Source organism: Podarcis cretensis (assembly GCF_951804945.1).
Source record: "Podarcis cretensis genome assembly, chromosome: 6".
NCBI classification, from domain to species: Eukaryota; Metazoa; Chordata; class Lepidosauria; order Squamata; family Lacertidae; genus Podarcis; species Podarcis cretensis.
The window spans coordinates 82,369,721-82,384,386 of NC_137175.1; the positions used below are offsets into that span (position 1 = coordinate 82,369,721).

General features: G+C 39.0%; 1 protein-coding gene and 1 long non-coding RNA gene across 4 annotated transcripts in view; one reads left to right on the forward strand and one right to left on the reverse strand.

The window, feature by feature from the left end:
* Positions 1-14,666, forward strand: part of KIF14 (kinesin family member 14) — a 32,720-nt gene that overhangs the window by 8,418 nt on the left and 9,636 nt on the right. For all 3 annotated transcript variants that reach the window (XM_079981032.1, XM_079981033.1, XM_079981031.1), the window contains exons 6-19: positions 647-699; positions 1,459-1,489; positions 3,455-3,562; positions 4,357-4,473; positions 5,408-5,526; positions 6,979-7,151; positions 8,275-8,422; positions 9,172-9,235; positions 9,395-9,579; positions 10,398-10,500; positions 10,704-10,864; positions 11,665-11,812; positions 13,174-13,326; positions 14,209-14,326. In XM_079981032.1, coding sequence (XP_079837158.1) covers positions 647-699; positions 1,459-1,489; positions 3,455-3,562; positions 4,357-4,473; positions 5,408-5,526; positions 6,979-7,151; positions 8,275-8,422; positions 9,172-9,235; positions 9,395-9,579; positions 10,398-10,500; positions 10,704-10,864; positions 11,665-11,812; positions 13,174-13,326; positions 14,209-14,326 — 1,681 coding nt within the window. The remainder of the gene's footprint in view (positions 1-646; positions 700-1,458; positions 1,490-3,454; positions 3,563-4,356; positions 4,474-5,407; positions 5,527-6,978; positions 7,152-8,274; positions 8,423-9,171; positions 9,236-9,394; positions 9,580-10,397; positions 10,501-10,703; positions 10,865-11,664; positions 11,813-13,173; positions 13,327-14,208; positions 14,327-14,666) is intronic.
* The window catches only part of LOC307218945, a 63,159-nt gene continuing 48,881 nt past the window's right edge, over positions 389-14,666 (reverse strand). Inside the window, exon 3 of the long non-coding RNA XR_013840167.1 lies at positions 389-626. This is a non-coding gene — a long non-coding RNA (uncharacterized lncRNA). The remainder of the gene's footprint in view (positions 627-14,666) is intronic.

The following is a 14,666-nucleotide window of genomic DNA, read 5'->3' on the forward strand; positions in this document are numbered from 1 at the left end:
CGATCCCGGCAGCATTTCTGCAGCCCGGCACTCTCAGCCCCGGATGGGACTTCCAGCTGGCCATTTAAAGAGCTTCTACTTTGACTTGCAGACTTTTAGTTTTACTCACCTCTTTTGTTTTGATTCCCTGTTTTTGTAGGTTTTGCTTCTTAAGCTGTGTTTGCATACTATTTTGCGATGCTTGCAGTGAAAAGTTTTTATTGCTCTTCATGTTTTTTAAAAATAAAATGTATCATAAAGATGCATTCTGTTGTTTTCAGGGTTTTCAAAAGTTATTTTGTGGCAAAATAAAACAAAAACCATTTGTTTTGTTATCTGTGGTTTACTAGGGTTTTCACATTGTTATAATAAAACGCTTCAGTCTCTTATTTCTCTTATTTCCCCTCTGTCCCCATGCCCTTTTTAGTTTTTTCATTTGTGATGTCCAGTTGTTTGGCATATTATTCAGCACTCAGGTTCACATGTGCAAATATGGATTAGGATGCCAATGTCACTGCTGTTCTGGGGTCCCAGATTAACAAACACTGAGTTGGAGAAGTTTCAGTCCTTCTACTTATGGATAAAAACTTGTTTGATAGTTCCATAAATGTGCTCTAAATCTCTGAAGCTTTTAAAGCTGACCAACACTGACTTTTCTGATTAACAGCTTCGTGTGAGAGAACATCCTATCTTCGGACCCTATGTGGAAGACCTGACTGTGTAAGATTTCACTTTATGATTTTTTCTACAAATGTCTGTTTTCTGACTTAAAATGGACCTATTCACATAACAAGAAGCCTGCAGTCAAGGAAATTGTTGGATTTTTGAAACAAATTGTGACATTAAGCCCCAACCAAACTGGCTATTGACTCTACTTTTTCACAGTATCATTTCTCATTAATTCCCTGTCCCTCAGTTCTCTGCTTTCCCCCAAAATGCAGTTTCCTCCACCTACCGTCCTCTCAGGCTCGTTTCTGTTCCATTGCCTGTCCTCCAGCCTTCCTTCAGCCCCCCTTCCCCTTCATTTTCTTACTCAGTTTTTGGGTCCTTAATCTGCCCCATGCAAACAATTCACCACTTCTGTCTTCTATTAATCTCAAATATATAGTTTGCCCTTTTCTTTCAGATGGGTAACTACAAATGTCCTAATGCTAACCATTCTCACATTCTGTAACATCACCTCAATTGTACTGGAGGTGTCGCCACCACAAGCAAAATATATCACTGATTCTCTTGTAAACTCTGTTGAGCCTATAATAAAGTGTGGGTTTTTATTCCTTCAGGTGTACATATTTGGACCATAATACTGCTAGAATTGTATGGTAAATCCATAATTTCTGAGGTATCTGTAGGCTTCATTGAAGCTTCTTGATGAATAATTCTAAGCTGAATGGTTTATAGGACTGGGTCTGTGTTTATATGTGTAGAACTTGGTTTTTTCCCCTTCACAAGAGATAAAAATTATTATTTTTCTTCTAGGAATGTTGTTAGCTCTTACTTGGATATTCAGGTAAGGTTGTTGTTGTATGTATCAAAGTAAAATGTAAAAACTGATTTCTAGTTTTCAGTGATGGCAAATAAGAGATTATACAGTAATTGAATTCTTCCACACAAATAAGTATTGAAATAGTTGAACTGGCAATCTTTGTGGTAGATCCTTGTACTGATAGAAAATTACTTGCAGGATCAAAATTTCTCCTTTTACCCATTTCTCCAGAGTTCCTGTGAGAAATTGTAAAAACTTTTGTTTTAATTTATAGTATGTTTAATTGTCTGATGTATATCTCTTAATGAAAGAAGTATCATTTAAATATAAACAAAATGAAAAGCCACCAACCAATTCTGCCATAAAATCAATGTTACCAATATAGTTGGTAACTGTTGCAGCTCAGATAAAAATGTCTACTCCAAAATAATGAGGACTTGGGTAAGCTTTTGGGTAGTGATTTAGCCATTTCTTCACACTTAGTGCAGTGTGCAGAGTTGTGCCATAAAGGACAGTATAGCCCCTTGCTTCCCCACTGACTTCCTGTCAGGTGTGTAGTGTTACAGAAAATCTTAAGTATTCCAAGGCAAGACCTTCCACACCTGTGCTGGAAGCATCTAGCTTCTTGCCATCTCCCAGGATCCTGACATGCAAGATACTGCTGGGAAAAAACAGGAGTAGAGCCACATGCAGGTGCCTGCATACAAAGACACAATATATGGCAAGCAAAGTACAATGAATGTGTTCGTCACAATGTACCCGCTATTACAAGACATGTGGTACATACAAGCGGTACTTCAGAATTATCAAAATAAGTACAATTAATGATATATTTTCATTATCTCCAGCACAAGGAAATTCTTGGAAGCGGCAGAGCTGCTCTAGCAAACAGGACTAGAGCCTGGTGATCCCAGTTTCAAAGAGAAACTCCTTCTTCAGCCTGTGAAGTTAACAAGGTCCCACATCGGGTGCAAGTTGGGGAAGCTGCTAGCTGTCTCTTCGAAACTGGGATCACTGGGCTCCAGTCATGTTTGCTACAGCTGCTTTGTACTTTGCTTGTCATATATTGTGTCTTTGTATACTAGCTTGAACCCTTGTTTTTTCCTTTTTTGAAAAAAACACTTGTAATATTAAGGACAATGTTTAAAATTGGAAATATTTAAGGATAAGAAAATTATAGACATGTACTATATAAGAAATTATAAAAGAACCGGGGGAGGGAATGGAGGGAAGTCAAGGGATCTGAGGAATCCCAAAATATGGATTTAATATCGTATGAAAATGTTTTGTTTTTATTTATTTATTTTTACTTTTATTGCATCTGTTTATTATGGTATGTGAAGATAATGTTTAATTGTGAAAAATAATTTAAAAAATATTTTTTAAAAAGAAAAAGAACCCTTTTTTCTATTTGTGTAAGTTTTTACACAACGGGTTCCTTATTTTTGCACAGGATGAGTTGGCGGGAGATGTGTGTAGGATGCCGCACCTTAGAGTGTACAGTCCAAATACATGACTAGCAGAGCACAGCTGAAACCCAGTAGGGGAGGAAAGAGCTATGCAGTGAGGTGGAGCCACTTGCTTTATTTATAGCAAGACCCTACTACTACTAGCAGCAGCAAATGAGTGATGGATTTCAAATGATGTGTATATTTTTAATATTTCAATGCCCTACTTCATTTTGGCTTTTTAACTTATTGACAGCTTGAAAATCTAGATAAATCATGTGGACTCTCTTTCACTGGACATTTTTAAGCAGAGGTTGGATGCTTTGGTTGAGACTCTGGCATTGTAGGGGGTTGGACTAGATGATCCTGAAGGTCCCTTCTAACTGCACAGTTCTATGATTCTATAAGTGCCTTTTGTGTGTGTTAGCACAAGTTGTTCTAGAAACATTTATTTTATTTTATTTTATTTATTTATTTTAAGAAAACCTCATGGTGCTCACAACTGGTTTCTCAAAATTTTCACATCCTCTCTTTCTATCAGAATTGGCTCCAGTTAGGAAATAAACACAGAGCTACTGCTGCCACAGGAATGAATGACAAGAGTTCTCGATCTCATTCTGTTTTCACCCTGGTGATGACACAAACAAAGGTACTGGGCATTTCGGTTTGCTTTTAAACTTACTTTTTTTATAACATTTTGTAATGCAGATCAAAAATTCAACAAAATTATTCACCCCCCTCTCTTCCCTTTTGCATAAAGGGGAACTTTTTTCTTTTTTTAAAAAAATGTTCAATAATGCAGCTGACGTTGAGCAGAAAATTCACTTATTGATATAAAACCTGGGAAATAATGGTTTGGATCTCAAGGCGCCTGGCGCAAGTGGAGAGACTTAATTCAAGCATCAACAAAAGTTGTTTAATCTTTCGTAAAGTAATTTTATGTGTGGGCAGAGTGGCTGCACACTATGCTCCCTGTTTTTCTTTATACTTTTGTTTTCTACTGTAAACATAATGAAAGCATTAACTTCCTATCGATGTGGTTGCTAACTTGTTATATGAAGTTTTAAATGTTAGAGAACTAGAGCAGGTTAAGAAGGAGATTGTCTAGGTTTCTTTTTTTAGGTGATACAAATATTCATGATAATCTCTGGCTTTGTTTTGAAACTGCTCATAGGCTGCAAGTCAGGTATAGCACAGGAGCATAGGAAACTCCCTTATACTGTGACTGACCATTTGTCCATCTAGAGTAGTAGTGTATACACTGACTGGCAGCAGCTCCAGAGTTTTAGGCAGGACTTTCTCCCAGCCCTATCTGGAGATGCCAGTGACTGAACCTGAGACCTTTTGCATGGAAGGCAGACACCCTACCACTTACCTATATCCCTTCCTCGCAAGCTGTATCCCTTCCCAACATGTCCAATTGTAGTCATTTCTTTATTTTAGACGGATATTGTGGAAAAGGAGGAACGCGAACATAGAATTATCAGTCGTGTGAACCTGGTAGACCTTGCAGGCAGTGAGCGCTGTTCTACAGCTCAAACCAGTGGAGAAAGACTGAAGGTAAAATGTATATAAGGTACTCTGCCGGGCCTGATATTCTCAGAAACTGGGCAACTGTCCAGCGGAGCCACCTTGTTAATCCCCACGCCAAGCAAATCGTACTGCGACACAACATGCAATATTATGGCACTGAACTTGAAACACAAAGAAGAAGCACTTAACAAGTTGTTTTATACAGTGTCAGATTACTAGTCTCCCGAGCTCATTACTAGTCCTTTCTACACCCACAGCTTCTTGCCACTTTATCCCATTTCTAGATTAGATTCAAGAAAAACAACAACTATGAGCCAGTTCAGCCATCCTGGGGCCCATATTCCTAGGACAACGAGCCATAGGTTCTGACCCCAGTTATGTTTATGGTTCTTCAGTAGGTGCTCCTGAGAATACAGTGGCTGGGAAAGGTGACACCGTGAACTGGTATCAGGAAGCTGTAACAAGAGATGTGCCAGATTGCAACTTCAATATATATGCCCCCTGTTTATATAGCCGATTGTAAAATACTATTCTTCCTGTAACAAATGTGTGAACTAGATTGATGAAGCATCTTCCGCCTGTGCACACTTTAAGACATGGAATATTAGTATTGTTAGATACAGGTAATGATTTGGGTACTGGAATATATAGATGGTGAGGTGGCTAGTAGAATGCCTTAGTTATATTTAGGCAAATTATTTATTAATTTATCATTTATTAAGTTTGTATACCACCCTATACACTCAGGTATCAAAATAATTAATTGCAAAAGTGGTCCAGAATTGAATATAAATGATGGGGATGTCCCACGCCTCTGAAATGAACGGCAAATAGAAGTGGATATTCCTCTGCCTTGTGCAATACTGTAACTAGGTTTAGGCACCTATATTGTGGCGCCTGTAGGAAAAACTAGTAGATAATATGTTGTTGCTATTGACTGTTTCTCTCCTTCTCAATATAGGAAGGTGTGAGTATAAATAAATCCCTGTTAACTCTGGGGAAAGTTATTTCTGGACTGTCTGAGCAAAATCAGAGCAGGAGGAAGGTGTTCATTCCATATCGTGAATCTGTTCTTACATGGTATGTACATATTTTGTGTGCCATAACAGATTTTTTTTTAAAAAAAAGCTTCATTTTTTGTAGTGATCCTTTCTTTCTTGGCGGCACTGAATTATTATCAAAGTAAACAGATCTTCATAGAAACACAGCCTTTAATGGTAAAAAATGGAATTAGATCCAGTTATGTCCCACATTAATCAAACCACTCTTCCCCCTCTCCACCCATTCATTTTGGTTCCCTGCTTTTCTATTTCCTGACAATGGAACTGAGCTAATTTTCAAAGTGACTTTGATTGATCCCGGAGGGCATAAAACTACAGCTGGTAGAGTACATTTACTTTACTCTCAACTGGTTATTCTTGCTTATAAGAAAAAAATGGATAATGCCTTAATATTGGGGGCCTATTTCCACTAGCACCTTTGGCTAATACAGTGGTACCTTGCAAGACGAAAAGAATCCGTTCCGCGATTCTCTTCGTCTAGCGGTTTTTTCGTCTTGCGAAGCAAGCCCATTGACGGCTTAGCGCTATTAGCGCTATTAGCGGCTTAGCGGCTTTTAGCGGCTTAGTGGATAAGCAGATAAGCGGCTAAGCGGCTTAGAAAAGGGGGGGGGGGGAGGAAAACAAAGTCGGAAAAACTCGCAAGACATTTCGTCTTGCGAAGCAAGCCCATAGGGAAATTCGTTTTGCGAAGCACCTCCAAAACGGAAAACCCTTTCGTCTAGCGGGTTTTCCGTCTTGCGAAGCATTCGTCTTGCGGGGCACCACTGTATCGGTGGGAAAGGCACTGCTTTTAAGCCAGCTAGTGCTTAGACTTCTGAGTTCTGAAGGCCCCCCAAAACATTCCTTTCTTCAGCACTAGGGGTGGTGGGTTGAGGCATGCATTCTTTGGCCTGGGCTGCACTGTTTCCTGAACAAGTCTTTGGGAAACAGCCCAGGCCAAACTGAATGAAGTACACCTAACAGTTGTGCACCACTTTTGACTTTTGCTGCAGTCCCCACACAGTTTTCTCAGCACTTTGGGGAAAGTTAGTCAAGAGGCCTCTGTAATGGTGCACACACCTCTGGGTATCTGCCTGTTCCAGTGCTGGGAGGGATGGTAAGTTTATGAGTTATGCTTTCCAACTGATGAGAAGATCCCCCCCCCCCCCCCCGCAAAAAACCATTGGTGTTGTCCCAAAGTCCTTTGGTCCATCCTTTCCGCTAATGCTAGCAGGAGTCCAAGGGAAAGTGGAAGGTGAATGGTGACATGTTGTTTGGAGGAAGGGAACCATTTGGGTAGAGAGGTGAATGACCTGGATCTGATTCCACAGGTGAAGAACTTAGGCATCCTTATTCTAATCTACATAAAGAATTGGATCCTGCAAAATGCTCAAAACATGTACTGTACTTTATTGTATCTTCAGAGAATATTGCCTTAAAATAAATCCAAACTGGGGAAAATCATTGTGCCTTTATTTTCTTTCAAATGTAGGCTGTTAAAGGAAAGTCTTGGTGGAAACTCAAAAACTGCTATGATTGCCACAATTAGCCCTGCTGCAAGCAATATAGAAGAAACGCTGAGTACCCTTCGATATGCTAAACAAGCTTGTTTCATAATCAACATTGCCAAAGTCAACGAAGACATAAATGCAAAACTAATCCGAGGTAAGCCAGAGAACTATTTTGCTTCTTGCCGAAATAGCCCTATGCCAAGTTGCTCCTAGATTTCTTACAAAGTATACACTTACTAAGAGGAAGTAATTCAAAAGAAAGCTGCATCAATTTATGGACAAATGCTTGCAATTGAAACCCACAAAAATGGCAAGAATCATTATTTTAATGGTAATGTGATGAAATTGCCTCAGTGCATTGCTCCATAGGCTTTCTATCAAAGAGAGGAACCTAATGTGCTTATTGGTAGCCTGGAGTGCGAAATACTTTCAAACAGCTCAGAGGTAATCACAGCTCTCTGACAAGCGTGTCTGTATGTTAGGTAAAGGTAGAGGGACCCCTGACCGTTAGGTCCAGTCGTGACCGACTCTGGGGTTGCGGCGCTCATCTCGCTTTATTGGCCGAGGGAGCTGGCGTACAGCTTCCAGGTCATGTGGCCAGCATGACTAAGCCGCTTCTGGCGAACCAGAGCAGCGCACGGAAATGCCGTTTACCTTCCCGCTGGAGCGGTATCTATTTATCTACTTGCACTTTGATGTGCTTTCGAACTGCTAGGTTGGCAGGAGCAGGGACCGAGCAACGGGAGCTCACCCCGTTGCAGGGATTCGAACCACTGACCTTCTGATCGGCAAGTCCTAGGCTCTGTGGTTTAACCCACAGCACCACCCGCGTCCCATCGTCTGTATGTTACATGTTTGCAAATATGTGTTTTTTTACATTCATACTGTACATTTTTAGGTGTATAGTTGATATACTGCATTTTTTAAAAAACCAAATACTTGGATTTATTCAATATGCAGGTAACTTAAATTGCAAACATTGTGGGTAGGATTCATCTAAAAAACCCTGTCAGCAGAAGCCCTGCACAAGGACTTCCACTTGCAAAATGAGTCTTGCCCCCCCCCCCCCGTGTTCCACCAAATTGGCTGGGGAGGGCAGAAGAACTCCCAGAACAGCAGAGAGGGGGAGGAAAATAGATCCATTCCACCTGGCAAGCTGAAATGCTTGTGCAGATATAACATTTGTTACTGTGAGACTCATAGATGCCAATCCAGAATATTTGCTAATAAAAGAAATGCCATTTTGACTAGCTGCTGAACTCTCTTGTTAAATGTAGAATTGAAAGCTGAAATTGAGAAACTGAAATTGGCTCAGAAAAATGCTCAGAATGTTGACCCTGAAAAACAAAAGCTTTATGTGCAAGAAATAACATCTTTAAGAGTGAAGCTATACCAGCAAGAGAGGGAGATGGCAGAGATGCAAAGGTACTAGTACTTGATGTCTTCTCAAAAATACAGACTGCTAAAGGAAGGTTCCCCTCTATTTATTTTTTTTTACTATTGAAATATAATCTATACAGTTAATTGTGCATTATTGCATAAAGATTGCACATAAATAATAACTAATTAAATAAATAAAAACTGTATTTTTTGCTCTATAAGACACACTTTTCCCCTCCTAAAAAATAAGGGGAAATGTGTGTGCGTCTTATGGAGCGAATGCAGGCTGTGCAGCTATCGCTGAAGCCAGAACAGCAAGAGGGATTGCTGCGCAGCAATCCCTCTTGCTGTTCTGGCTTCAGCGATAGCCGTGCAAAGCCTCTTCAACAACATTTGATTCAGAATATATTTTTTCTTGTTTTCCTCCTCTAAAAACTAAGTGCATCTTATGGTAGGGTGTGTCCTATAGAGCCAAAAATACGGTAATAATAAAAGCAATGTTGGGGCCAGACTTTATCTCAAATTGATAGTTTTAACATTCACCTAAGCAATTGTTGATTTAAGACTCCTCTTATATATTTCCAGTGATCTTAGTAAATTTCCTGTTATGCAAATATAATGATGGTTATTTTAATTGCTTAAACTTTGTTTCCAATAGTATGTAAGGATATAAATATTATTCAGTGATAACTCAATTCTTCTCTAGATTATGTATCCCTTTTGTTAGCCTTATAATTACATTGGCGAAATGATAATAAGCTGAACCGCCATTTTATTTCCTCTGATAAATAAAGGGCCTGGAAAGAAAAACTTGAACAAGCAGAAAAAAAGAAATTTGAGGAAACAATGGAGTTACAGGTACCATTTTTCAAGTAAATTCAATTGTGGATGCAAAATAATAGTTTTCCCAAGTGTCATTCTTCTTCCTTATCTGCATCATATTCCTACAACAGCAAATGAACAAAAATTTGCTTTCATTTGCATGCAATAGGTAATGTTCTGAATCTTTTATTTTAGAAAGCTGGCATTACATTCAAGGTTGACAATAGTTTGCCTAATTTAGTCAATCTCAATGAAGATCCCCAGCTCTCTGAGATGTTGCTATACATGATCAAGGAAGGACAAACAACAGTTGGGAAATGCAAGCCAAATTCACGTCATGATATTCAGCTTTCTGGTGTCCTGATTGCCGACGACCATTGGTAGGTGTTTCTCTTAAATTAACAAATAATGATAAATGGGTCTTTTGCTCTGCACAATTCCTCTGGTTAATATGCAGCTCCACTAAAATAAATAGGTGCATTAGCTTGTGTAGATTTATAATCCAGGCTAAAACAAATTTAACTGAAAGTAAATGGGGCAGACATTGTGTGTTTAGGTTGACAGATAAGGATGGTCATTAGACAGGTTCATGGAGGGATAAGTTTATCAATTGCTACTAGTCAAGGCTATAGGAAACTTCCATATTAAGAGGCAGTGTGCCCTTCAATACCAATTGCTGGCGAGCAGCAATGGACGAGGGCTTACGGATTTTTCACAAGCATTTAGTTGCCAGCTGTAGGAAACGGGATGCTGCACTAGATGGAGGTGAAAAACACCTCCTTCTCATCCCTACTCATATAAGTCTGATGCAGCATAATTTCTCTTGTGCTCTCATGTTATATTTGTAATTCAGCATAATCGTTTTTTAAAATCCTATTTGTTTTCAAACATATTGGCTACTGTGCTGAAGCACGAATGAAGCTGTGATCCAAAGAAACTAGTTACGTGAATGCAAAGAAGTTAAAACTTCTTCTTCCTCTCTCCTCTCCCCCGCCCTTGGCAGCAGTTTCTCATGTGGAATGCCTTTGAAACACAAGCTTGTTTCCAAAGTAGGATATGATGTGGCAAAGGGATCAAAAATTCAATTGGGGTAGGAATCAACTGTTTGATTCCTGGTATACGTGTGTATCCCAAAGTGATTTGTCACACTTTTCTTTGCTTGAAGCTTTACTGATAATAACATATTTCTTATTTGTAGTATTATCAAAAACATGGATGGTGTTGTGAGTATTATTCCACTAGAAGGAGCGAATACATACGTTAATGGAAAATGCATTTCAAGCCCTACATTTCTCCATCACGTGAGTTGGTTGGAACAGATTTATTTGAATGTCAAATTGGGACAGAAGTTTAAATTCATGTGTCATATGCTGGTTTAGTGTAGATTTTGAATGACAAAGCATGATATTATTAGATGTCACTCATGTGCAGAAGCGCTTGCATACAAGCACACACACAAAATTCATTTTTAACATGCATCAAACATATATCTTGGGTTTTTTAGGGTGACCGTGTCATTCTTGGAGGAGACCACTATTTTCGGTTTAATCATCCAGTAGAAGTTCAGAAAGTCAAAAGTCTTTCTTGTGGCACTTCCCCTCCTGAGGACAGTCCAAGTGGCTTTGAATTTGCGAAGAATGAATTGCTGGCTTCACAAAGGGCTCAGTGAGTACTAGTAGAAATTCTGACTTAAATGGTAAATGTGTATTCCTTCTTGTGTGTGACATGAATGTTGCACCCTAGTTTTTAGAACTTTGATTTTTGTATAGGTTGGAGATACTAAAATGAACAAACATTCACTTTCTATGTAAGAAAGGTGTCTTGCGGAATTCCCATTAACATCTAGAAATCCTGTTGCCACTAAAAGCTTAAGTTTAGACAACTTAGAGCCCACTCTTAGAGCTGATATGGTAAGTTTCATTGGTGTTCAAGCAAAAATTAGCATTAAATTTTGTTATGGTGCTAACAGGAATATAGCAAAGCGATGAGTGGCAAGACGAGTTACGTACATTACCATATAGCCTTCCGTCATGTTATCTTTGGAACAAATGGGTCTCCTAATAGCAGAAAAAAATTACTTTGAAATTTGAAAAACTAATCTCTTCACTTTTGGAAAAGTAGTAAGTTTCAGACTTGCATTTATACTGTAATGTAGGCAAAAGGATTGTTTAAAGGTCCTGCACAGCATATTAAGATGATTGAAGCTCCTACTTTTTGGTGTGTATATGTTTGGGGTTTGGAAAGAGTATCTAAACTGCAATCCTTCACCCTCTTACCTCAGAATAAGCCCATTGAACTCACTGGGTCTTACTTCTGGGTAGAGATATAAAGGATAGTGGTATTAATGATTTGGGATAACTAGTGTGTTTCTGTACTACTTTTCTTTTGTGTTAAAAAAATGCTATACAACAGCCATAGCTAGTTGGATATATATAAGTTAACTTGGTTTTTAAAACACCCTGTAGACTTGAATCAGAAATAGAAGAAGCACGTCTGAAAGCTAAGGAAGAAATGATGCAAAGTATCCAAATCGCAAAAGAAATGGCCCAAGAGGAACTTAGTTCTCAGCAGAAAATTTATGAGAGCCAGATAAAATCATTAGAAGCACAGCTGGTGAGTCATTAATAAGTACTGTAAATACACTTGATCCCATAGAAAGTGACACTGAATGGGGAAGATAGGGTTACATTGCTATCTGCATCAAAAGATGTAACCGCTCCGTTCAAGAGGCCTGCATGTACACTGCTGTCTAGATGAGGATATATATTCAAATGTGTATCCCTGCTTACACAGACAGTCTGCATTAGAGACTTCCTTGAGGATGGGAAGGAATAAATAAATATGCACAGGACAGCTTTTCATGGTACATCACCTCTCTGTCCTGAAGCTGGAGGCTAATGGAGTGAAATCCACTTACATTCTAGTAGTTTACTATAACTGGTTGTGAATTGGGCTGTTAGAGAATGGCACCTAGGTTTTTTTTTTATTAAAACCCCTTTAGAATCATAGAATTGTAGAGTTGGAAGATTAAGAGTCTCATGCTCCTCAAACTGAGCTGCCCCTAAGAAAAAGAAGAGGAGTTTGGATTTGATATCCCACTTTATCACTACCCTAAGGAGTCTCAAAGCGGCTAACAATCTCCTTTCCCTTTCTCCCCCACAACAAACACTCTGTGAGGTGAGTGGGGCTGAGAGACTTCAGAGAACTGTGATTAGCCCAAGGTCACCCAGCAGCTGCATGTGGAGGAGCGGGAAATCGAACCCGGTTCACCAGATTACGAGTCCACCACTCTTAACCACTACACCATACTGGCTCTAACTGAAACAATTGACACAATCTGGCTGTTATGTGTTCCTACCAGCTAATTTCATTTCCTAATGACAGCAACTCAACTGTGAATATTATGGGATCTTGGTTTCCAACACTATCCTATACCACATATATGTATGCATGTATGTATGCATTTGGCTTATTTTTAGGTCATCTTTTAGGGCCAGGCTCTCCCAAGGTGGCTTCCAACATATAAAACCTATAAATATAGTATCTTCAGGAAGGAAAAATATATCTTTCTTCTTCCTCATCTTTCTAAACCTCTTCCCCACTGTAATATATAGCATCAGAGTGTTCAGATTAGATGCTGGCTTCTGAAAAAGGATGAGCATACTCAGTCCTCAGTTTCAGCTCAGCTTTAGAACAAATTGTTTCTGCGTGTTTGAATTGTCTCTGAGTATACCCAAAGCACTGCCACAACCTTGTCTGGAGGTGGTCCAGGAATGTATGGAAAGCTGAAGAAAATAGAGTGAAAGAAAAAATGAAAGAGCTTACCTCCAAGATTTTTGTGAAATGTGTGTGTGTGTGTGTGTGTGTTTGTGTGAGCAAGTAAAGAATATTGCTTATTCTGGGGCAATGGTTTTGCTTGGGTCAAGCATATTTTTTGTTATTGGCACATATTATTAATTCTTTTGTTTTCTTAGGAAGAAGAATCCCGGAGGAAACAACTGCAGGAAATGAATAATAAAATAGCTGTAAACAAAATTCAAGAGCTGGAGCAAGCAAAACGGGGCCTTGAGCTAGAGGTACACATAAACAAGAAACGCTTGGAAATGGAGACATTGGCTGCCAGGGAGGTAAATTTTAAAAACGAAACATAAAACTAAGCATCTTGTCTTATCAATTGGACAGTGTACCATGATCTAGTATTGCTTCTCTGAATCTATACATTGTATGCAGCATAACTCCAAGAAACTATGTCACAGGCGCCCTCTAGCTCTACCCTTTCATGAGATCGACTGATATTTGGGAAATGATAGTTTATATAACTTTGGGTGCTCTGCTGATGTGCCTGTTACAGCAATGGAAGGCATCCCTCGAAGCTGTGTTGTGTAATCACTCTTTGCAATGTAAAATATTTGCAATCATATTGGAAGGAAACGAAAACCTCTTTTTAAAATTGTGCTTGGCAAATGTGAAGATTAAAGAAAATGACATATCTGTCCCTGTGAATGGAATATTAACTTAGCTGAGGATTAATAGTTGCAAGTTTGGTCTGAGTCACTTTTACATAACTTTAAAAAGAAAAGAAAAAAAAAGATCTGGATTTGCTGAATCGGATCATAGTTGGCTATACCTCTGGAAAGTTGTAAGCATGGCATAAAAGTGATGGCCATCCCTTGTAATTGTCATTTTGCCCCCAGCAGCTGGTACTTAGAGGTTCCGTGCCTTAGATAAAAATCATCCTAGTTTTAATTAGTTGTTTTCTAAAATCAGTTTTATAAGTTTGTGCTTTCCCCTCAAGCCTAAATGGAAGGAGCATTGTTTCACGACTATCTTTGTGTACTGTATATGTTTTGAGGGTAATGGATAAGGCAAGGTAACTAATAGAATTTATTTCATTTAGGATCAGTAGCCTGAACAGAATATTATTTGTATGGTATTAAATAACACCCCTTCCGTCTCAGAAGCTGTGCAGCTTTTGCTGAAAAATCTCATAATCCCTTGCTTTGTGGTAGGTTTTAGAAGATCATGTCATTCGTCGTGCCAAGATTCTAGAAGCTCTAGAAGCCGAGAAGCAGAAAATTGCTCAGGAAGTGGCAATGCTTCAGCAGACTCATGGAAACAGAAATAAAGGTATGGTTACATTATTATATACAGCTACCTGTATGGTGGTTAACCACAAACTAACGTAAGAGTGTCTATATAAAGACTTTTCTTTCAATAGGAATCCAGGAAGGCCCTCTTCATCTCTGTGTTGAAAATATATCTTCTCCTTGCAACTAGGGAGAGAGGGCATACTGGTTTTTTAAGGGTTTATATATTTGCTTGCAGTGTTCGAAACTCCCAGTGTTCTAGGTGCATTTTGTGACAGGGAATTTCATTAGCGCTAGCAATTTCTGAGCTCTGGGCGCAGTACAGTGCCTAAGATTTCAGAGTAAAACTGCAGAGTAGAAGGAAAGGAGGACCTTTTTCT